Source organism: Pecten maximus, chromosome 1 (genome assembly GCF_902652985.1).
Source record: "Pecten maximus chromosome 1, xPecMax1.1, whole genome shotgun sequence".
Lineage (NCBI taxonomy): Eukaryota > Metazoa > Mollusca > Bivalvia > Pectinida > Pectinidae > Pecten > Pecten maximus.
This window is the reverse complement of record NC_047015.1, coordinates 14,479,148-14,503,586: the sequence shown is the minus strand read 5'-3', so window position 1 is coordinate 14,503,586 and position 24,439 is coordinate 14,479,148. Positions and strand designations below refer to the sequence as shown.

General features: G+C 36.7%; 2 protein-coding genes and 1 long non-coding RNA gene across 5 annotated transcripts in view; all 3 read left to right on the top strand.

Annotated features, from left to right (window-relative positions):
- Positions 1–2,837: 2,837 nt before the first annotated feature.
- LOC117325717 (recQ-mediated genome instability protein 1-like) lies at positions 2,838–19,052 on the top strand. 2 transcript variants are annotated; one of them, XR_004532367.1, is made up of 13 exons: positions 2,838–3,030; positions 3,638–3,784; positions 4,006–4,116; positions 6,198–6,317; positions 8,541–8,674; positions 9,321–9,472; positions 14,029–14,093; positions 14,523–15,453; positions 15,676–15,758; positions 16,692–16,805; positions 17,958–17,971; positions 18,199–18,252; positions 18,875–19,049. XR_004532367.1 is itself a non-coding variant. In XM_033882150.1 (13 exons), exons 1-13 carry the CDS (start codon positions 2,920–2,922, stop codon positions 19,037–19,039), a joined length of 2,229 nt encoding a protein of 742 aa, XP_033738041.1. In that variant the 5' UTR covers positions 2,838–2,919; the 3' UTR covers positions 19,040–19,052. The 2 variants fall into 2 exon arrangements, 1 of the variants encoding a protein (XP_033738041.1); XM_033882150.1 differs by having other exon boundaries at positions 17,930–17,971; positions 18,875–19,052.
- LOC117325728 lies at positions 10,251–12,089 on the top strand. The gene is made up of 3 exons (XR_004532370.1): positions 10,251–11,039; positions 11,072–11,742; positions 11,775–12,089. It is a non-coding gene; the product is annotated as an uncharacterized LOC117325728 (long non-coding RNA).
- Positions 19,053–23,185: 4,133 nt separating the features above from the next.
- Positions 23,186–24,439, top strand: part of LOC117325704 — a 56,866-nt gene continuing 55,612 nt past the window's right edge. For both annotated transcript variants that reach the window (XM_033882129.1, XM_033882137.1), the window contains exon 1: positions 23,186–23,617. The gene's annotated coding sequence lies outside the window, so the exon portion shown is untranslated. The remainder of the gene's footprint in view (positions 23,618–24,439) is intronic.

The following is a 24,439-nucleotide window of genomic DNA, read 5'->3' as shown; positions in this document are numbered from 1 at the left end:
ACGAGTGAAAAATATTAAAATATTAGCCACACGAGTGAAATATATTTGGTATTACTGAAGACACTGTTAGATATTCTGTTTATTACATTTTTTATCAACGAAAACCCTACCCCGTATGCTAACTAGGACTACAGCGATAATTTGTAAACAAAAAAAGTAGTTTCCCCTGTCCAGGTGCTGACATGTATGTCGGGCTTACTGATTGGTCAATTATTTTGGTATTTTCTAATCATTGATTTGATTGGTCAAATCAGCAAAAGTGATATTTTTCACTAGTGAAAAATATGATATTTGTCACTAGTGAAAAATATCACTTTTATAGAATGAATATTTTTTGATATTTCACTGGTAAAAATGTAATAAAATTCTTGTATTTCAGTATTGTATTGCAGTGTAACGTAGAGGAGCGGTAACTGCAAGTCCTTTCAAAAAACTATAAAAAAAAAAAAGTAAAAAAAAAAGAAAGACTTGATGCTTATCTGTTAAGCAAGCACTAATTCAGTACATTATCATACTTTGGGGACATTTTGTGTTAATTTAAATTTCGGTCATTTCACCTGTGACAAGCCGATTTACTGTGGTTGACCCATTTTAATTTTTTTAAACAGTTCATTTTCATTACCATTTTCATTTTAAATACATAATTATTTTAAAATTGGTTTTCTTGACCTTTTCAGTTTAATGCCACAAACATAAATCTTTTCCTATTTAGATATTTAATATTAACAGCGATTTGGAACATTTCTGATAATGTCTCGTATGCAATTAATTATTTACTGTAACACAGGTAAACAATGTTGATAAATCATTTCATAATAATTGTATCCATCAGTTAACTAATCTGGTTCATATAATTAATTCTCCCTTATTTAAAACTGTTCTACGTTTAGCCTTTAATAGATCAATAAAAAAAAATAGTTTTGTGTTTTGTTTTTTGTTGTTGTTGTTGTTGTTGTTTTTTTTTTTAATTTTTATAACGCCTTGATTCTATCAACCAATGAGGTATCTGGTGTTTACCATACACGTATCATTAGGTGTTTTATTGAAAACAAAATAAAGCTATTATAATATTTCCTCATTTGCCAGCAATTAATTGTTTATTCAATATTATAGCATAATTGTGCTATTTCAATTATGTTTAATGACGTGGGTATAATTATGATAATAATAATAATAATCAATTATTTTATCTAAGATGATTTCATATTAAGACTTTCGTTTAGTTTTCAATACGGCCTGTAGTATATTGCATGGTAAAACAGCTACATTAACTAAAATGCCTCTTTTGTTCTTTAGCGGCTTTTGTTTCTCGAGTTATCTCCCTTTGACTGTTGGAAATCGCTATTATTATTCGCTGTCACAAACGAGCTTTAAAATATATTTACAGCCATCACATTTTCAGTAAAGCAAACTAAATTCGTCTTTTTATATCAGCACCAGCTCTTATATACTTTATTTGCCAAATGGGCACAGTGAACGTCATCAATATTGACCGATCATGGTGCAAAAAATCCGCTCTATACCTTTCCCCATTGTTCACTCACCGGAAGAGAAGTTTTTGGACCTATCATTGCTTGAAAATAGCGTGATTTATAAAACTGTTGAAGGTGTTTTGTTTTTTGTCAACATTTTTTTACAGAATAACTGAAAAAAAAACATAATTATTCCGCTATGATTTCAAATCCCTTTTCTATAATTATAACTGTTTTATTTTTTTAACAATGATGGTCTAGGTTTTCTTTACTGATGCTCCCAAAATCCGCGGGAAACAGACGAAAATGGTGAGTAAAACACTCTCAAATGAAATCGCCAACCAGTGAAATCGGAAACCAGTAGTTAATTTAGTTTAAGCACTTAATTTTCCAAAACAGAGCGCATAGTAATCGTCAGAACTTATAAACAGAGGCAACGGTAATCATAAATAATAAAACTAGTCCTTATACTTCGAAGCTTCTTATCATAACTCCCTTCCGTCAATAATGACGATTAATGTGGAGTGTTGGGTGCACAGGGGCGCAAATTAAAAGAGAGAGAGAGCTTCTGTACTGTTACCAGTAGTTCAATATCCTTGGCTTTATAATGACTAACTGACTACAAACATGTGCGACATATTCCAAATAAGGTTGTACTAATGACTTAAAGAGTAATTAAAAAATTGATGCATCCAAGTACACAAAAGACCTCCGTATAAGTCCGACTAGGCTGTTTGCCTTATTAACTATTAACTGTGTGTTTACGGAAATTCATATTATTTTTTACCTTTATTATAGGATATTTACATTTTTGTTATTTGCTGAACCTCGAAAAATAACGATATGAACTTAAGCTTCAAAGTCCTATATTATAGGACTACTAATAAAACTAGCAGTACCCGCTGACCACGGGACACATGACACTATGTAATCCGGACATCACTAGGGGACACCTCTATAATCCGAATAAAACTAGCAGCACTCTGGGACGACCGTAATAATCCGAAGATTTTTGTTTTATTGTCCAATAAACATCAGAAATCTTTGCTTTGCTGTATTATTTATAACTATTAATGGACTACCATTTGTTCATATCCTGCCTACTTTCAAATGATGACTGTCAGTCAGAAATTGTTTGCTCATGCGTCCGCCGTCCAGAGCTGGACCATCAGATCTGTCCCTACCATGTCAGAGGTGTGTTTAGGATGGCGCACGGTTGCCAAAGCGCTCGCATGACGATCAATATGTGATCATGAACGATAGTATGCGCTCGCACGTGCATTCATGGAAAGGGCGTAACTGTTGACTGATCGAAAATATCTTCGAGAGAGATTAGTATGGATTATAGGGTATGGATTTACATTAATTTTGAGTTTATTTTCAGGATGAATAACTCATGGTGTCACACTAAACGACAAGAAGTGATGAGTGTTAATTTTAATGGAAGATGACAGGGGCGATGATCTGTCAGACTCGTTCTTGGCTAAGAGCAAAGTCTGTACTGGTTCCGGATGACTGGTTGGATGCCTGTGTGGAATGGATCACGGAAGAAAACCAGGTACACTTTTGCCCTCTTATTATTTTGAAATGTCTTCTTAATTTGTTTATTATCCATTGTCATTTTGAAAATCCTTAAATTTGTTCATTGTAAAAACCTCGTATGTTGTTGTATGAAAACTGCATACTACGTACTTGTGCATCTCATTTCCCTCGGATAGTTGTACTGGTGGTTACAAAAATAGAAGTTTCTGAATAGTGAAAAACCATTGACCCATTGAATTTGATAAGTCTGAAAATTGTTATGTCAATGTTTGAAGTATTGAAATTACAACTGTTCAATTTACGTTAACATGAAGGAGGACTCGAGAAGATGAAGCTGATTCTATGCATGGTGGCCATGGCCGTGGGTGCATTAGAAAATGGTTCACGTAATATGAGGTTATGTTTTAATTTAGTCAATTAATTCTTTCAGGGGTTGGTCCCTTTTTGACAAACCTGGAGTACAGATAAATGTCTGGTGTCACGGCCAGAGGGAAGACATTTAACTGGACTAACCCATAGCTGAAAGGTTTAAAGTTAGCATCTAAGGGTCAGTTATAGTTCCCAATGTCATATCACAGGTATATATATTATGTTTTGTGCATGCTTCCTTGTTCTGTTTGAAGGGTAACACAATCACGCTGTCGCGGATCAATGAACTCGTATTTGAACAGTGGCTATTGGCAGATCTCCATGAGCTGGGTACTCATTGCTTACCAAATGGACTTACAGAGGCTATGAAATACCAGCTCTCAGGCTCCTATGCTCTCCAGGTATGTGCCAAAACAAAAATTTGTCAAGTATCATTAATGGATTCATGTCCACTGTTGTCCGCATTTCGGGAGAGTTTGGGTAAATCTTACAATGTCCACCCTGTCTCACCTAGATTGTCTCTGACATGGACATCATCTGGGGAAGAAAAAATGCCTTTGTGTATTGACACTAAAAAATCATCATTTATGAGTTTGTTAATTAATTTGATTATGTTATACAGATTGACTCCATGGTGGATGTGGGAAAGTCATTTTACTCACAGCTACAGAAACTACAAGGTACCGAAAATGCCAATGCGGAGGTGTCTGCTGAAGCCAGTGACCAAAAACCGGTAGGTCACAGCAAGATTTAAACTACGCTCACTTGGCTAAATGTTTTTCTTCATGGTTTCTTATTGTTAGATAAAGTTATAAAATAAAGTACTGTGAAGAAATAATGTTAAAATATTGTATTGTTTTCAAGATATTCCCGATTTCGTGAACACCTGTAAGCAAATATCATATGTCCTAGACAGTGACTTATCTAGCTGTGACATCACAAGTGTGTAATATCTGCCATAATGTATATAAACAAATGAGACGGATGAAGCACAAGATCAGATATCATCGTGTGATAGAGTGGGATATCACCATGTTTAATATTCAACATTGAACTGTGTTATACTGAAGAGCTTGGTTGTTGGATCAATATTTTATACAAAATAATGGATTGATGATCAGGAAATAGTGAACAATTTTTATTAGAACAGGTTGTTTCAAGTCACATTGTGAAGATTATGACCGAAATTTGTGTAAACCTTAAGAGATAAATAACAATAATTTATACATTTCTCACAAATGTCATCACAGATATAAGACATGTCCCCTGATCTGGACCTTAAAATCACACATCGCAGACGTAATCGAGAACAACTCGAGATATGTATGCTACTTCTACATATATTAGACCTACTGTAAATGTGTAACCTGTGACCAGTGTAACCTGTGACCAGTGTAACCTGTGACCAGTCCTCGAATGGGACTGGTGCTTGACGTCTAACATGCTTTTCATATTTGATTTTCATTCCACAAATTAACAGATATTCTTCAGTTCCTGTTATCGTGAGGTGTATGGAGAGTTCTAGACCTCTCAAACAATTTAGCTTTTCACCATGTGAGGTTATCAGAATCTGAGCTGATGAGTTGGAACAGCAGTCACAAATCTGGTCAAAGTTAAAATCATTGTCTGAAATGTTTGCATCTTTCGAATAATTGTTATTGTGAAGCATCTATAGCAATGTTTCAAATAAGATAAAAGGAAAAAAATACTTCCTTTGTTTATCTGCACATTATGTTAAGCTCACCTGCCTGAAGGGCTAGTGAGCTATGTCGTGGTGTGGCGTCTGGCCGCCTGGCATCAGCTTTTTCTTTTAAACAACTTCTTCTCAATAACCATGAGACAGAGACCTAATATTGGTCCTGTTGCATGCTGGGTTAAAGGGCTACCATTTTTTTTGAATGGATTACCTTGATCTTCATTCAATGTCACAGGGATTAAATATGCTAAAAAATTTAACAACTTCACTTCAATAACAAGCAGGCCCAGGGAGTTGGGTTTTGTAGCATACTAGGATAAAGGGCTACCAGGTTTGTTCAAATGGATGACATTGACCTTCATTCAATGTCATAGGGTTGAAATACCTAGGTGAAATATGCTAAAATATTTAGGCTACTTCTTCTTGGTAACCAATTAGATGCTTGGAAACCTATCATTGGGTTTGTAGCATGCTATGAGGAAGGGCTACCAAGTTTGCTCAAATTGATGACCTTGATCTTCATTCAAGGTCACAGCGGTGAAATATGCTAAAATCTTAAAATGACTTCTTTTTAATAGCAAGAGGCCCAGAGACCTGATATTGGGCCTTTAGCATGCCGGGATGAAGAGCTATCAAGATTGTTCAAATGAATGACCTTGAACTTCATTGAAAGTCACATGAGTCAAATGTGCTAAAATATTTAAAGGACATTTTCTCAATAACAAAGAGTCCACAGACCTGATATTAGGCCTATAGCATTCCGAGGTAAAGGGCTATAAAGATTGTTCAAATGAATGGCCTTGACCATCATGGGTTCAAATATGTTAAAATATATCAAAACTTGGGTGATAAAACTGACACCAGCCAAAAACAGCATGCTTTTCATAAAGTTGTATCAAAGTGATTCATGAAAATATAAAATTGTTTGTAGTTAAATCTGTCGACTTTCATCAGATTCCTTCAAGAAAATTAGTCACCAAAAAGTATTTACAAACTTAAGAATGTGCGATTTTAACAATCTCTTAATTTGAAAATGACAAAATTATTTTTGAATATACAAGACCTATAAAAGTGTAACAAAACACTGCACTGAGATAAATCTTCTGTTTGTATTTCAGTGGGAACCCAAACCTTCCCAGATGATGATGTTGAACCTGACTGATGGCACTAGCAACATCAAAGGCATGGAGTACAAACCTATAACATGTCTGAACCGGAAACTACAGCCTGGCACAAAGGTCTTTAACCCTCACTAACAGTTCTAGATCATCACTTTGATCACTTTGTCTAAAACTCAATTAATTTAATTATCTCACGAACATCCAATTTCGTGTAGAAGTATTGAGGAGTCCTTCTAGAAAACAAGTCTGAGGCATGTTTTGAACCAAAAACTTTACCTTGTGTCCCATTGCATATAGGCACTTTTATCATGTCCAACTACATATAGACACTGTGCTAGCGTATCACTACATATAGACACTGTTCTCACATTCAACTACATGTGGACCCTGTTCTCACGTTCTACTACATATGGACTCAGTTCTCACGTGAACTGTTCTCACGTATCACTACATATAGACACTTCTCACATACCACTACATGTGGACCCTGTTCTCACGTTCTACATATAGACTCAGTTCTCAAGTATCGCTACATATAGACCCTGTTCTCACGTTTCACTACATATAGACAGTTCTCACATATCGCTACATATAGACACTATTCTCATGTCCTACTACATATAGACAGTTCTCACGTATCGCTACATATAGACACTGTTCTCGCGTATCACTACATATAGACCCTGTTCTCACGTATCACTACATATAGACACTGTTCTCACGTCCCACTACATATAGACCCTGTTCTCACATTAAACTACATGTGGACCCTGTTCTCACGTTCTACTACATATAGACACTGTTCTCACGTATCACTACATATAGACACTGTTCTCACGTATCACTACATATAGACCCTGTTCTAACGTATCACTACATATAGACACTGTTCTCACGTATCACTACATATAGACCCTGTTCTCACGTCCCACTACATATAGACCCTGTTCTCACGTCCCACTACATATAGACCCTGTTCTCACATCCCACTACATATAGACCCTGTTCTAATGTATCACTTCATATACACACTGTTCTCACGTATCACTACATATAGACCGTTCTCACGTATCCCTACATATAGACACTGTTCTCACGTATCACTACATATAGACACTGTTCTCACGTATCACTACATATAGACCCTGTTCTCACGTATCACTACATATAGACACTGTTCTCACGTATCACTACATATAGACCCTGTTCTCATGTCCCACTACATATAGACCCTGTTCTCACATCCCACTACATATAGACCCTGTTCTAACGTATCACCACATATAGACATTGTTCTCACATCCCTACTTATAGACGCTATTCTCAGGTCTTGTGTCTTTCACTATTTCCTCATCACAAGTTTTTGGCTACCAGCATTTGCTAAAACTGACAGAATATAATTGTCTCAGATTTTACAGTTTCAGCCAAACTTATCAAAACTGTTTGGATGTAGTTATCCTACACTGATATTGACTGATATTTCAAAAGTCTTCTTTTTAATACCCAGATATGGCAGAATGATATACTCTGGATTGAAGGTTCATAGGTGCTTTATCAAATTTAAAATTGAGGACGGGCTAAATTTTACTATAGTTTACAATGTATATGGGAAACTCATGTATTTAGCATAATGTGTTTCTTTTCATTAGAAATTGGTTAGCATTTGGTCAGGGTTGATTTTTCTTTGTGACATGTTATCAGAGAAATCTCAAATTGAGTAATTTTAATCACTGCATATGAAAAAACACGAACTACTGCAACAGAATAAGCAAGTTTTGTGATCCTCAGATGAAAAATGACCGAGATATGGCACTTTCAAAAAAAAACTTGGAAGTTTTTCCAGCCAAAATTCAAAAATCACTGCAAATTGCACATAAAAGGCTTCCGCTCCTTTATCTAGTATACATATGAAGGCTTGATTTTTGGCACTTTGATAGCACTGGCTACAAATGTTATGCTTATCTTTGACCTTAACTTTCCTTAGGTCACAGGGTCAAATGAGGCTGTGATCATTGATCTTGACCAACAAAGTTCAAGGTCATAGTAATCAGATGACTGGTCAAAGAACTGAAGTGAAGAGAAAGTGAAAAGAAACATAGGTATAGCGTATAAAAGCAACCATCAGATGGATGTAAATCCCATGTTTTGGGTCAAATTGACTAGAATATTAGTTATTAGTCAGCCATCCTGATGACACATTAGTCAGCCATCCTGATGACACATTTGCTTTTGTATGGGTGCTGATGCTGATTCAGTGTAATCCAGCATTTCAGAAAAATAGTATGAGAGCAAAACAATCAGTTAGGAGTTACTAATTAACTTTGACTTGTCTACACCTAGGTGATGGTCAATGGTTCCGTGCTGTGTAGGAGAGGGGTGTTGTTTCTGACTAACAATAATCTAAAAGTGCTGGGAGGTGAAGTGGACACTCTCATTGAGGAAAATACCAAGATCAAAGTCTTACAGGAGGCACTGTAAGTCATTGGGTCAAACTGAGGTATGGGGTCACTGTCGGGTCACTGTCGGGTACAGGAGGCACTGTAAGTCATTGGGTCAAACTGAGGTATGGGGTCACTGTCGGGTCACTGTCGGATACAGGAGGCACTGTAAGTCATTGGGTCAAACTGAGGTATGGGGTCACTGTCGGATACAGGAGGCACTGCAGTAAGTCATTGGGTCAAACTGAGGTATGGGGTCACTGTCGGATACAGGAGTCACTGTAAGTCATTGGGTCAAACTGAGGTATGGGGTCACTGTCGGGTCACTGTCGGGTACAGGAGGCACTGTAAGTCATTGGGTCAAACTGAGGTATGGGGTCACTGTCGGGTCACTGTCGGATACAGGAGGCACTGTAAGTCATTGGGTCAAACTGAGGTATGGGGTCACTGTCGGGTCACTTTAAAAGGAAAAAAATTCAAATGATGTATAAGCTTTCAAGTATTAAGAAAGATACTTCAGAGGTAAGATCTTCGCAAAACAGTTTCTATATATTCAGTACTTTTAATACATTTTTTTCAAAAATAAATTGACTATACAATAGAAAATTGTTAAAATAGATGTCACTTTACCTCCTTTTCTAATGTACATATTTAGTACACTGTGTAGGATTTCTACTTGTAGGGATTCAAGTATGCAGAGCACTGGCAGTACACATAGACAGGAGTTTAGTGACACGGACATCAAACCTAGCAAGCTGTCTGGAAGAAATTCAGTCGTACCTCGCAACAATGTCGGAGGATCTGCAACCTTAAACAGGAACCAATCAAATCTAGGTATACAGTACAGAAGTTGTGGTTGCTTTGTTATATGGAGCCACAGAGAATCAGGTTACTTACTTTATGTGATACAGAGAATCAGGGTTACTTAGTTTATGTGATACAGAGCCACAGAGAATCAGGGTTACTTACTTTATGTGATACAGAGAATCAGGGTTACTTACTTTATGTGATATGGAGCCACAGAGAATCAGGGTTACTTACTTTATGTGATACAGAGCCACAGAGAATCAGGGTTACTTACTTTATGTGATATGGAGCCACAGAGAATCAGGGTTACTTACTTTATGTGATATGAAGCCACAGAGAATCAGGGTTACTTACTTTATGTGATATGAAGCCACAGATAATCAGGGTTACTTACTTTATGTGATACAGATAATCAGGGTTACTTACTTTATGTGATATGGAGCCACAGAGAATCAGGGTTACTTACTTTATGTGATATGGAGCCACAGATAATCAGGGTTACTTAGTTTATGTGATACAGAGCCACAGATAATCAGGGTTACTTACTTCATGTGATACAGATAATCAGGGTTACTTACTTTATGTGACACAGAGCCACAGAGAATCGGGGTTACTTACTTTATGTGATACAGAGAATCAGGGTTACTTTATGTGATATGGAGCCACAGAGAATCAGGGTTACTTACTTTATGTGATATGAAGCCACAGAGAATCAGGGTTACTTACTTTATGTGATATGGAGCCACAGAGAATCAGGGTTACTTACTTTATGTGATACAGAGAATCAGGGTTACTTTATGTGATATGGAGCCACAGAGAATCAGGGTTACTTACTTTATGTGATATGGAGCCACAGAGAATCAGGTTACTTACTTTATGTGATATGGAGCCACAGAGAATCAGGTTTACTTACTTTATGTGATACAGAGCAACAGAGAATCAGGGTTACTTACTTCATGTGATACAGAGCCACAGAGAATCAGGGTTACTTACTTTATGTGATATGGAGCCACAGATAATCAGGGTTACTTACTTTATGTGATACAGAGCCACAGAGAATCAGGGTTACTTACTTCATGTGATACAGATAATCAGGGTTACTTACTTTATGTGACACAGAGCCACAGAGAATCAGGGTTACTTACTTTATGTGATACAGAGAATCAGGGTTACTTTATGTGATATGGAGCCACAGAGAATCAGGTTACTTACTTCATGTGATACAGATAATCAGGGTTACTTACTTTATGTGATATGGAGCCACAGAGAATCAGGGTTACTTACTTTATGTGACACAGAGCCACAGAGAATCAGGGTTACTTACTTTATGTGATATGAAGCCACAGATAATCAGGGTTACTTACTTTATGTGATATGAAGCCACAGATAATCAGGGTTACTTACTTTATGTGATACAGAGCCACAGATAATCAGGGTTACTTACTTTATGTGATATGGAGCCACAGAGAATCAGGGTTACTTACTTTATGTGATATGAAGCCACAGATAATCAGGGTTACTTACTTTATGTGATACAGAGCCACAGAGAATCAGGGTTACTTACTTTATGTGATACAGAGCCACAGAGAATCAGGTTTACTTACTTTATGTGATACAGATAATCAGGGTTACTTACTTTATGTGATACAGAGCCACAGAGAATCAGGGTTACTTACTTTATGTGATACAGATAATCAGGGTTACTTACTTTATGTGATACAGAGCCACAGAGAATCAGGGTTACTTACTTTATGTGATACAGAGCCACAGAGAATCAGGGTTACTTACTTTATGTGATACAGAGCCACAGATAATCAGGGTTACTTACTTTATGTGATATGAAGCCACAGATAATCAGGGTTACTTACTTTATGTGATATGGAGCCACAGAGAATCAGGGTTACTTACTTTATGGTATACAGAGCCACAGAGAATCAGGGTTACTTACTTTATGTGATATGGAGCCACAGAGAATCAGGGTTACTTACTTTGTGATATGGAGCCACAGATAATCAGGGTTACTTACTTTATGTGATACAGAGCCACAAAGAATCAGGGTTACTTACTTTATGTGATACAGAGCCACAGAGAATCAGGGTTACTTACTTTATGTGATATGGAGCCCCAGAGAATCAGGGTTACTTACTTTATGTGATACAGAGCCACAGAGAATCAGGGTTACTTACTTTATGTGACACAGAGCCACAGATAATCAGGGTTACTTACTTTATGTGATATGGAGCCACAGAGAATCAGGGTTACTTACTTTATGTGATATGGAGCCACAGAGAATCAGGGTTACTTACTTTATGTGATACAGATAATCAAGGTTACTTACTTTATGTGATATGGAGCCACAGAGAATCAGGGTTACTTACTTTATGTGATACAGAGCCACAGATAATCAGGGTTACTTACTTTATGTGATATGGAGCCACAGAGAATCAGGGTTACTTACTTTATGGTATACAGAGTCACAGATAATCAGGGTTACTTAGTTTATGTGATACAGAGCCACAGAGAATCAGGGTTACTTACTTTATGTGATACAGAGCCACAGAGAATCAGGGTTACTTACTTTATGTGATATGAAGCCATAGAGAATCAGGGTTACTTACTTTATGTGATATGGAGCCACAGAGAATCAGGGTAACTTACTTTATGTGATACAGAGCCACAGAGAATCAGGGTTACTTACTTTATGTGATATGGAGCCACAGAGAATCAGGGTTACTTACTTTATGTGATACAGAGCCACAGATAATCAGGGTTACTTAGTTTATGTGATACAGAGCCACAGATAATCAGGGTTACTTACTTTATGTGACACAGAGCCACAGAGAATCAGGGTTACTTACTTTATGTGATATGGAGCCACAGAGAATCAGGGTTACTTACTTTATGTGATACAGATAATCAGGGTTACTTACTTTATGTGACACAGAGCCACAGAGAATCAGGGTTACTTACTTTATGTGATATGAAGCCACAGATAATCAGGGTTACTTACTTTATATGATACAGAGAATCAGGGTTACTTACTTTATGTGATATGGAGCCACAGAGAATCAGGGTTACTTACTTTATGTGATACAGAGCCACAGTGAATCAGGGTTACTTACTTTATGTGACACAGAGCCACAGAGAATCAGGGTTACTTACTTTATGTGATACAGATAATCAGGTTACTTACTTTATGTGATACAGATAATTAGGGTTACTTACTTTATGTGATACAGAGCCACAGATAATCAGGGTTACTTACTTTATGTGATACAGAGCAACAGAGAATCAGGGTTACTTACTTTATGTGATATGGAGCCACAGAGAATCAGGGTTACTTACTTTATGTGATATGGAGCCACAGATAATCAGGGTTACTTACTTTATGTGATACAGATAATCAGGGTTACTTACTTTATGTGATACAGATAATCAGGGTTACTTACTTTATGTGACACAGAGCCACAGAGAATCAGGGTTACTTACTTTATGTGATATGGAGCCACAGAGAATCAGGGTTACTTACTTTATGTGATACAGAGCCACAGATAATCAGGGTTACTTAGTTTATGTGATACAGAGCCACAGATAATCAGGGTTACTTACTTTATGTGACACAGAGCCACAGAGAATCAGGGTTACTTACTTTATGTGATACAGAGAATCAGGGTTACTTACTTTATGTGATACAGAGAATCGGGGTTACTTACTTTATGTGATACAGAGAATCGGGGTTACTTACTTTATGTGATACAGAGAATCAGGGTTACTTACTTTATATGATACAGAGAAACAGGGTTACTTACTTTATGTGATATGGAGCCACAGAGAATCAGGGTTACTTACTTTATGTGATACAGAGAATCAGGGTTACTTACTTTATATGATACAGAGAAACAGGGTTACTTACTTTATGTGATATGGAGCCACAGAGAATCGGGGTTACTTACTTTATGTGATATGGAGCCACAGAGAATCAGGGTTACTTACTTTATGTGATACAGAGCCACAGATAATCAGGGTTACTTACTTTATGTGATACAGAGAATCAGGGTTACTTACTTTATGTGATATGGAGCCACAGAGAATCAGGGTTACTTACTTTATGTGATATGGAGCCACAGAGAATCAGGGTTACTTACTTTATGTGATATGGAGCCACAGATAATCAGGGTTACTTACTTTATGTGATATGGAGCCACAGAGAATCGGGGTTACTTACTTTATGTGATATGGAGCCACAGAGAATCAGGGTTACTTACTTTATGTGATACAGAGAATCAGGGTAACTTACTTTATGTGATACATACTGTATGTGATTTAAAGTCACAGAAAATTTCTTCACATATTTGCTGTAGCTTTTGTGTCTTATAACTTTTAGCTAATCTTGTAAAACAGTATACGCACTTTCCCTGTAATGATAATACCATATTTATATGCAAACGGCTTTTTTGATACTAAATGAAAAATAATTTTTACATGTTTAATATTGAAATAGGTGAGAGCTGGGGGATATATATCATTTGTTTATACCAGTATTCAAAATAAGTTCTTATGTTGTCAACACTATAATTTCATAGGCTCTTCGACTGCTAGACCTGTCTCTAGTACCAAAACATCAGTCAATGATGCTGTCCTAGACGAGGTAGGTGGCAAATGACTAATGTGTGATCATTTGATAATCTGTATTCATATGTAAAAGTCAAATTTCAGAAGCAACTGAACTGACCCTGTTTATGGTAAGATCAAAGATAATTCTTTGAAGCTAACTTATTCTTGTTTATCAAAGATTTTTAATATCTGCAATATGAACGTTCTCAAAAACAAAAAATGAAGTGTTATTAATTAATTGATTTAGTTATAATTAGAAAAGTAATATTAAATAGAATCATTTGTCAATTTTCCAGCTCAAATGGAATTCTTACAAGATGTAAATTTTACTCTCCGGGGATTACTCAGCACTGTAAATATATTATTTGTCACCAATGTTATGTTGTAGATGTTTTATTGGTTACATATATCATGCTGTAGATGTTTAGTGTACACAGTATCTGTTGAGGACTTTTGGTTACAGTGGGACATGGAAGATTTGGCTATGGATGAGATGATGGATGAACTAGACAGTATGGAGATGACACAACCTGGTAATCTCAACAGTAATACCAGCAAGGTCATACCAGACAAAGTGACAACCAGCCGCGGTCAGTCCTCCACTACAGCACAAAACAGAAATAATAATGTCTCCACCACTGTCCCACACAACAGGAACTCTTCGGCCCACAGTGGATTGTATACAAATGGACTGAAAGAGGAAAAATTCAGTCAACCAAATCACAATGAAAATATTACCTTGAGGAATCTGATTTATGAATCGAGATCAGGAAGTAGGAAGTCTTCTGGAGAAATGCCTAATAGGAAGAGGCAAAAACTTAGTGATAGTTCTAATGTACAAGAGGCTTCAGTGCTATCAAACTATGATTCCATGTTTAATGATGAATTTGAGGATGATTTTGAAGATATTCCATCTTCAATTGTTGAGAGTAAAGGTGCTAAGAATTCAAATACAATACTCAAACCAGCAAGTAAAAGTGAATCGGATTCATGTGGAATTTCTGTTGGAGAAAATGCTGGTGAAAAGGTTAAAAAATTGTTATCTCCCCTTGAAACAAACTCTCAAAATATTCATAGGAGCCCAGTGGGCATAGGTGTTGGGATAAGTGGTAAAAAGTCTTTGTTTTCAAACTCAACTGGAACATCAGTTATTGACAGTGCAAAAAATGTAGCAGTCAAAGTAGAACCTCCCTCGCCGGTCAGTACAGTATGTCCTATATCTGGTGTGGATAAGAGGGTCAGAAGTGACCAGATTACTATGGACAAGTTTGTAAGGACACCCACCATTGGTCAGAGGAGTAACAAATCCCCCGTTGGTCAAAATGGAAACTTGGCAAAAAAAATTGATGGACAGAAAAAATTAACAGACTTCACTTTGGTAAAACCTTGTTATGGTAAATATACATTTTCACACAATTTTTTTCTCAGTTGTACTACTAGCCATTCATTCCCAAGCTTTCTTAATCTTGTATTTCATTGATTACCAGAAATTCATGTCCTATAATTGCTACATGTTGTGATCAATACAATAGATTAAAACCATTTATGTACTATATTATCAATTTATTGTGTAGATTGGTGAATATACAGTATAGTTAATTTCATACTTAATTCAGGGGTTGATGCTGAACCATTTACCTACCTGGCTATTGTGAAGAAACAACTGACCCCACTGGACAGTGTTACATTCAAAGTCAAGGTCAGTTCAATGTATTGAACTAATATAATAATTCTACAATAAATAGAATATATATCAAATTGCAGAGGCTTGTAGATCACTTAGTGTTAATTTTTCATTCTGGGTCATAGGTATGTGTCAAACCTCTGTGATGATGTCACCCTTCTAACTATCTATTTACATTGTTTAAAAGTCTTCAGGGATTCCATGTGTGTTGATCTAATGACATTTTTTTTCCATATCGAAAAATTGCATAGCATTCATTTAGATTGAAATGATGATTCATGCAGCACAACCTAGTTTGATGCATGGTCCAAGGGAGGCAAACCCAAATTAAAACACCGATATATTAAAGTGAATTCCTCTGTGCAATGTTTTTGTTATCGCCTTTCAAAATTGTAGAATTTCAATTATTTTACAAGAATGTGTTAGACAGCTTCAAAATATGGCACTTGTACTTTACATAAAAAATATTCATTGAAATTCTATTTGTCAAAGTTTTGCCAAAAAAAAATAGATAAATAAATAAATAAAATTTAACAACATAGGAATCTGATAATCAATTTATATTCTTGAACATGAAGTCCAAAAATGAATTATAAAAAAAGTGTTGATTTCATTTCCTCCTGCTTACTTATCAATGCTCTAGCTGTGGGGATAGGGTATAATTTACTAATCAATGTGTGGGGGTGGGGCGGATGTATCAGTGCCATGCGGATAGGGTATAATTTACTAATCAATGTGTGGGGGTGGGGTGGATGTATCAGTGCCATGCGGATAGGGTATAATTTACTAATCAATATGTGGGGGTGGGGCGGATGTATCAGTACTGTGGGGAGGCAAGGTCAAAGTTTACAGTATCCTTCAGGGAATGATTTGAGTGAAATTAATGTTAGAAAAATGTACATCAAATTAAAAGTGATTCAGGAAGTTTATTTCAAAATCTTGCTATAGGCCTACATCTCAACTCTGATTGGTCGACTGGACAGCTCTGGTGGGATAGTATGGAAACTGGCCTGTAAGATCAACGATGGATCAGACAGTCTTGATGTGGACCTTTCCGGTGGTGTAGGTTACAGATTCTTGCAAAAATATAATGTAATGAATGTAGATCTCGAGAAGATAACAAATAAGTAATTGTTTTCCGTAATATATTTAGGCTGATCATGAAATTTAACTATGTCTTATCATCAATACCAACGGCATGTGATCTGTCTTTGCATAGTTCCGGTCAGTGTACTTGCACGAAAAGTCTTGTATTCATGAAAATGGATTTGGAAACCATATAAATGTATATAAAATATATTAAGGAGAAAAACATGTTTTTTCTACTAATTACAGTTAATAACCATCTTGGTAACATTACTACTTAAGTTTGGATTAAACTAGACATCTTGTGATTACATAATATAATTCACCCGAAGATGAGTTGTCTCCCATCGCACAAAATCTGACAATCAATGGTCAAATTGCCATGCTAACTCTCTTTTTTTGATACATGAATACCATGCAGTCATTTTTGTATTAAAACATTAGAAAGGAAGTGTTTGGATGTGTGAGGTTCCATGTATTAGATGTTAACTGAGAATCCAGCTTGAAATGTACAACTATCATAGAATATACCTGGATAATGGACTGAACAATGAACTATTTTTGTATTATTGTAAAGTTACTTTTACAAACCTCTTTCTTTTGTCAATACATTCTGTGCATGTGTACTATAATAGTGTACTGACATCTGGGACTATGTTGCCAAACTATACATACCTCTACATTTGTGTTCGTGGAAGGCTGGAGTGATAAACACTGTTCTGGCCCCATTTTATCAGTAAGAGATATTGAATCAATCTGTTCTGGCCCCATTTTGTCAGAGATCTTGATTCAATTTCCACTTCATACTCAAATCTGTTCTGGCCCCATTTTATCAGTAAGAGATCTTGACTCAATTTCCACTTCATATGAAATAGTGAAACTTTCAGGATATTTACACAATCTCATATGAAATAAAATGAATTTTAGATGTTAACCACATTAGCCAAGATTTAATTATGAATCCAAGTGATGATAGGTTGAGTTTAGTGAGGTATTAATGGTAGTCATTTTCATGCTGATATCACGTTATTATAACAGAAAATGCTATATGTACCCAGGTGTTCATGTGTAAGAAGCCATTTCCTTTTTCTGTCGTTTAGGTCTTAACAAGTCTTATTGGATTTTCAGCTCCTGACAGCATGGTAAGAAGCTAACATATGACTTCAAAAATGATTGTGATGCTTAAAAATAAAGATATATTAATTTCTTTGGAAATAATTAACCTGGAGTTGCTTTGTTCCTTAAACTGAGAAAAAGACCAAGCAATTTGAAATTTTATTTGCATATTTTATTCTGTAAATGAAAATGTTATCTATTGATATTAAAGGTGCAATATAATTCTGTTGACATTTTGATTTGATGTTGGCAGGTGATGAAGAAAAGAGCTAAACATGACCCCAGTATCAAGGATATACTTGTTGAGGTAAGTACTCGCTCAAGTAAATGATTTGTGTGTCTTCTCTGAGTGAATGTATCATGAGTAATGGTAAGGAATGGCTAGCTTTTGGGGCATATAAGGTTGTGTTATTTTAGTCTGGTAAGCAGCCGTTGGAAGGCCCCATCATCCACTGGCACCATATGATATATGCATTATTGTATATTGATATCAAATAAAACCATGATTTGATATGTTATTTTCAGAACAAATTCAACAAGCTCTTGGAGCAATAAATTATCCCGTTATCTATAACAAAATGCAGGGTGACGAGATACATGTATTCTGTTCGTCTTTTCTCTCCTGTCTCTAGTCTGTCCTTCTTTGTGGCTTCTTCCAAGGGACTTACCTTCATAGTACCTCTCTATGTATTGTTGTCATAGTACCTCTCTATCTATTGTTGTCATAGTACCTCTCTATCTATTGTTGTCATAGTACCTCTCTATCTATTGTTGGGATGTTAAATCCTGGACGAAACAGATTTACATAAAGTTTACAGTACTGTAGCATAATCTAGATTCTGAATATTCTGTTTTCCAGTTGCCAAGAGAAATTTACCTATGGCCTGTTTTACACATGATAACATGAAGATTTATTTTATTTGTTCCAGGGGATTCAACAGTGTCAGCAGAAATTGATAGAGCTTCTCTGTATCATGGAGATACGGACAGATCCCTCTAAAGCCAGGCCAGAGGTCATAGCCCTACATGAGATGACCCCTAGCAGGATCAATGCTCTCAGGACAAGGGTCACTCAAGTCATCGACAATAAATAATATGTTATCTGTTCATATGTCTTTTGCTTTTTAGTCTGATAAATGTATAACATTATTATACCCCCGCAAAGAAGTTAGGGGGGGGGTATACTGGAATCAGGTTGTCCGTCCGTCCGTCTGTCTGTAGACGCATTTTGTCCGGACAACTCCTCCTAAACCGATGGGCCAATTCCGATGAAACTTCACACAAATATAGAGGACCATGTGTAGATGTGCATGCCACTTTATTTTTCACAAAATTATGGTTGCTATGGCAACTGGTCACTATAAACAGGTTTTTCCGATAAGAAACATAGCTTTAAGTTTGTCCGGACAACTCCTCCTAAACTAAATGGCCAATTTCAATGAAACTTCACACAAATATAGAGGACCATGTGTAGATGTGCATGCCACTTTCTTTTTTTTCAAAATTATGGTTGCTATGGCAACTGGTCACTATAAACAGGTTTTCTGATAAGAACCATAACTTTAAGTTTGTCCGGACAACTCCTCCTAAACGGAAGGGCCGATTTCAATGAAACTTCACACAAATATAGAGGACCATGTGTAGATGTGCATGCCACTTTATTTTTCTCAAAATTATGGTTGCTATGGCGACTGGTAGCACTGGTCACTATAAACAGGTTTTCCAATAAGAAACATATCTTTAAGTTTGTCCGGACAACTCCTCCTAAACCGAAGGGCCGATTTCAATGAAACTTAACAAAAATATAGAGGACCATGTGTAGATGTGCATGCCACTTTCTTTTTTTTTCATAATTATAGTTGCTATGGCAACTGGTCACTTTATTACTGCGTTATCTTAGTTAGCCTCTAATTAACAGTTCCAATTCACCATTGACTCGTGCAGATTGCGGGGGTATTAGTCAGCCATCCTGGCGACAGTTCTAGTTGATTCTACTTAAAATGAAATGTTTTCATTTTCTGAATGTTTGACCTTGAAACTTTTAACAAATTAAACTTCTTTAATTGTGTCCTTTATACAGCTGGAGCTGTGGAATTCAACCTTTAGTTTAGATGTCTATATCTGGATAACTTAAGGTACTACATGTATTACTTACATACCTATTGAGGGTTACTTATTAATATCTAAACTCTTGTTGAAGATAATTAAACTCGGATCAAAATCTTAACTCCTTCATGTACCAAAATTTTGTTCCCGTGGAGAGTATTAAAATGAAAGATAAATTTCTTACTAAGAAAACTAACTTAGTCAGAAAAAACAGCTACCTTTACTTGAATATGCAAGGGAGAAAAATCTTTATCAGAAAACACCTTCTGAAGAGAATTGCATCCAAATACCATGAAAAATATGCTGTGCTTGAACACAATAATTGTAAAATATGGACGCTTGTATACATTAATCATTTGTAAAATATGGCCTGTACAATACCGATGCATGTAGAAAACATTTAAAACCATAAAATATTGAAACCTGTAGAAGACACTCAAATGCTGTGTATAATTCACCTGGTCCAAAGAACCAAGATGAGCTTATGCCATACCATGGCGTACGGCATCCATTAGTCCGTCAACAATGACCTTGTGAACACCATAACAGTAGAAAATAATCATCAACCAAGGATGATGAAACTTTGTATGTAGCCATATATCATCAATATCACGAACGAGTTCGAGAATGGGAATGATTCAACAGTAACTTACATAGTTATTGCCCTTTGTAATATATCATCAACAGTTCTTATATAGCTCATCTGGTCTGAAGTGTAGATCTTGAAAACGCTACCAGCCCTGAACAACTAAACGGATTTGGATAGAATTTGGTCTGGAAAAGTATTTGGCATTGTGGTATGATGTATAAATAAAGGATGTGACACCCTTGGACAGAAGAAATGAGGCAAATATCGCAAAACAAGACTTTAAGGTATTTTTTCTTTTTCAAGAATGACAGGATTTAGTCCATGCAGTTTCAACAATTATAGGGAGTGAAAGTTCAAAAGTAGGAAAATATTTTAAATAAACTTAAATTAGAGTATTTTGTCATAATTACCGAAATATCAAGATGAGCGATGCAGACCCTGTGGGCCTCTTGTATGACGAAGGTCGGCTCAAGACATTCAGTAGTGTATAAAATACGGAGGCCCTACAAGACATTATATGCTTATAGAATACGACAGCCCATAGAAGACATAGTCATGTGTATTGTAAAATATACGGAGGGCCGTATATGACGTGTGTACTATTCATGGTAAGGGAACCATTACAGAACATTCAAGTAAGAATTGGTGTCGTATAAAAGAACTTTATTTTACAACAATTGCGAAACAAGTTATATTAACTTATTTATATCAATCACGGTTTTGTTGGCCCGGATGGAAGCGCGCAAGGGGTCTTACTGTGGGAAGAAACCGGAGTACCCAGGGAAAACCCACGTGGTCGGGCAGGTGACCACATACCTTTTGTGTCATCTAAATGGGCTTGGCACACATGCCATTCCTACCCTATGTGCATGGTCCATAAATGTATCAAATGTAACATATGGACTGGGACTGGTAGAATTGGTAGCAATTCCCTGGGGACTCGTGAACACTATGTTTGGGGTGTTCAAATGGTTATATGTATTTAGATATTCTACATCGTAAAGCATATAGGGAAAAGTTCGCCGAGTTTCCTCCCTTGTTTTTTTTTTTTTTTTACCATATAGATCTAGTTACTATGGCACCAGGGCTGGGAATATTAATTGGTATCAGGATCAACGTAACCTATTTATTTCCGCTCCATGTACATATATATATACTATACCATTTCTTTGTGAATCATTTGGTGATGATATAGGATGCAGTCGGGAACACATTTTATGGCGCGTCATTATATAGACGCTCCGAGCCAGTTGTGATCGGCTGGTCGTGTCTGTGCTAAGTTTTATGTCTTATTTTGACACGAGATTTGGTGACATTTGGGAATTGTTGACAAATTTGTAGTGCCGTGATCGTTAATTACATTTAACAGTGCCATGGAGGCAAGTTGAATGACGCGCCTAATTGAAAACCGATCTGGTCAATTAAATGGGAAAAGAATTGGGAACGACATCGGGTGTAAGGTTATACTCCAGAAGGGTATTATTTGGGACCCGAGGGTGAGGATACGTTCTTATGGTAGTTCCAATTTGCTGTTGAAATGTGGTTATTAACATTTATTGAGGAGAATTGGATTGAGTTTAGTTTCATGCAGTTTAGACAGAATTAGACTCCTCTTATTTGTGAATGTCTGAAGAAACCACATTTCATTCGTTAACACCGTACCAGTAACATATCACAATTTATTTTCCTATGTATACATGTATATGATTTAGTAGCCGATCCTGCATAGGAAACAAATCGTAGCTAGTACACCTGTGTAATTTGATATCGGAACACGTTTAACCGATTTCAATGGACAATAATTTATTTAGTCAACTTACGATTTTCAAATTGGCCAGGCACTATACCACTTGGCCGATGTCCACTTTATATGGTCAGTTTTATTACATCAGGAAAGAACTGATAACGCCATGTGTGTGTTTGATTCAATAGTTCCCGAGGATATTTTTTTTTCAAAAGCACGAACTATGTAATTATCATAAGACTTAAAATATCACATCTTAAATGGTTTTGTTTAAAATTATCATTAGTTAAGAACAGATTTTCATGCGAAACGTTACAAAGACATTCGCTAAAGCTCGTGTCCTTGTCACTTTTGAAAGATAGCTCAGTCTAGCAAATAAAGTTTTGACAACCTCTTGCATTTCGCTGTGTAACTTGTATAATTATATCTATGTACATCCCACATACTGGCCTGCTATATAATCGGCAATGACATGTTAGTACCTCATCGGTGTAATGATAACGGACTAAGATATCATCAGGATAATTCGTTTTAACTTGTCTTCGTTTAAGTCTAACTGGACTGCAGATTTTGTTCGATTTTTTCCCTTTAACGAAGTTCCACGACAAACTTTACGTTATCGTGTCGGGTCGTTTTGGAGGAGTCGCTAGGGTAGGGAGGCTGATCGACAGTCTAGTGGTGGGAGACTGGGGTGATGCTATACATTGTTGGGCCTTGCAGTTCTATACTGTCATACAAGTGTGCTCGCACATTACAGCACGGGCTGTTTTGATCGATACTATCGATTTTACTCTAACAGTACACATGATTTATTCAGTATTTTTGTCGGTTGTAATTAAATCCCACATGATGGCCTTCCAATGACCAAGGTGGTTTGGAAACGTAACACTGATCAGTTTGGCGTGGTCCAGTTTGAGCTTTAAAAAAAGTCCCTTCCTTCCGATGAGCGAGTGAACGCTTGGCATGTGGCGTTCTGGAGTGTGCATTTCCTGTGTAAATGTGAAATGTGGAGACTGCAGCAGTCTGCCGCCAAACGAGACAAGCAGACGACACGTTGTGTGAAAGGAATCGCGCCGTGTTCCATCTTCAAAGACCTACATCTGGCAGTTTTCTAAGAAATATCATGGGGAAATATCAGTGGTATATTGTTATCATGAAAGACGTTTGATCAGAGTCTAATACTGACAGAGGAGGGAAAATGGATTATATTAGCGCTTCGTGGCAGATATAGGGGTATGTATGCTTGATACTAAATAGGCTTATCTGATGATTAAGCAGCAGTTATCTTTTCCACACAGGTGGCTGAATGACTATTTATCAGGGCATATAATATGTCCTCTGTTCAACCCCGAACAGATATGTGTCCCATTTGCCACATTCGGATAACATTATATACCTTATAAAGGGATATTCCCTAACAGATATAACATGCTCTATACCTGATACAGTGACCCCCCCCCCCCCCCCCCCCAACATATAAGACACTCTATACCTGATACAGTGACATGTCCCCCGCCCATAGAAAACACACTCTATACCTGATACAGTGACGTGTCCCCCACACAGAGATAACACACTCTATACCTGATAACATTATATACCTTATAAAGGGATATTCCCTAACACAGATATCAAACGCTCTATACCTGATACAGTGACCCCACCCCCTCCAAATAAAAACAACAACAGATAACACACTCTATACCTGATACAGTGATGTGTCCCCCACACATAGATAACACACTCTATACCTGATACAGTGATGTGTCCCCCACACATAGATAACACACTCTATACCTGATACAGTGACATGTCCCCCACATAGAAAACACACTCTATACCTGATACAGTGACATGTCCCCCACACAGAGATAACACACTCTATACCTGATAACATTATATACCTTATAAAGGGATATTCCCTAACACAGATATCAAACGCTCTATACCTGATACAGTGACCCCACCCCCTCCAAATAAAAACAACAACAGATAACACACTCTATACCTGATACAGTGATGTGTCCCCCACACATAGATAACACACTCTATACC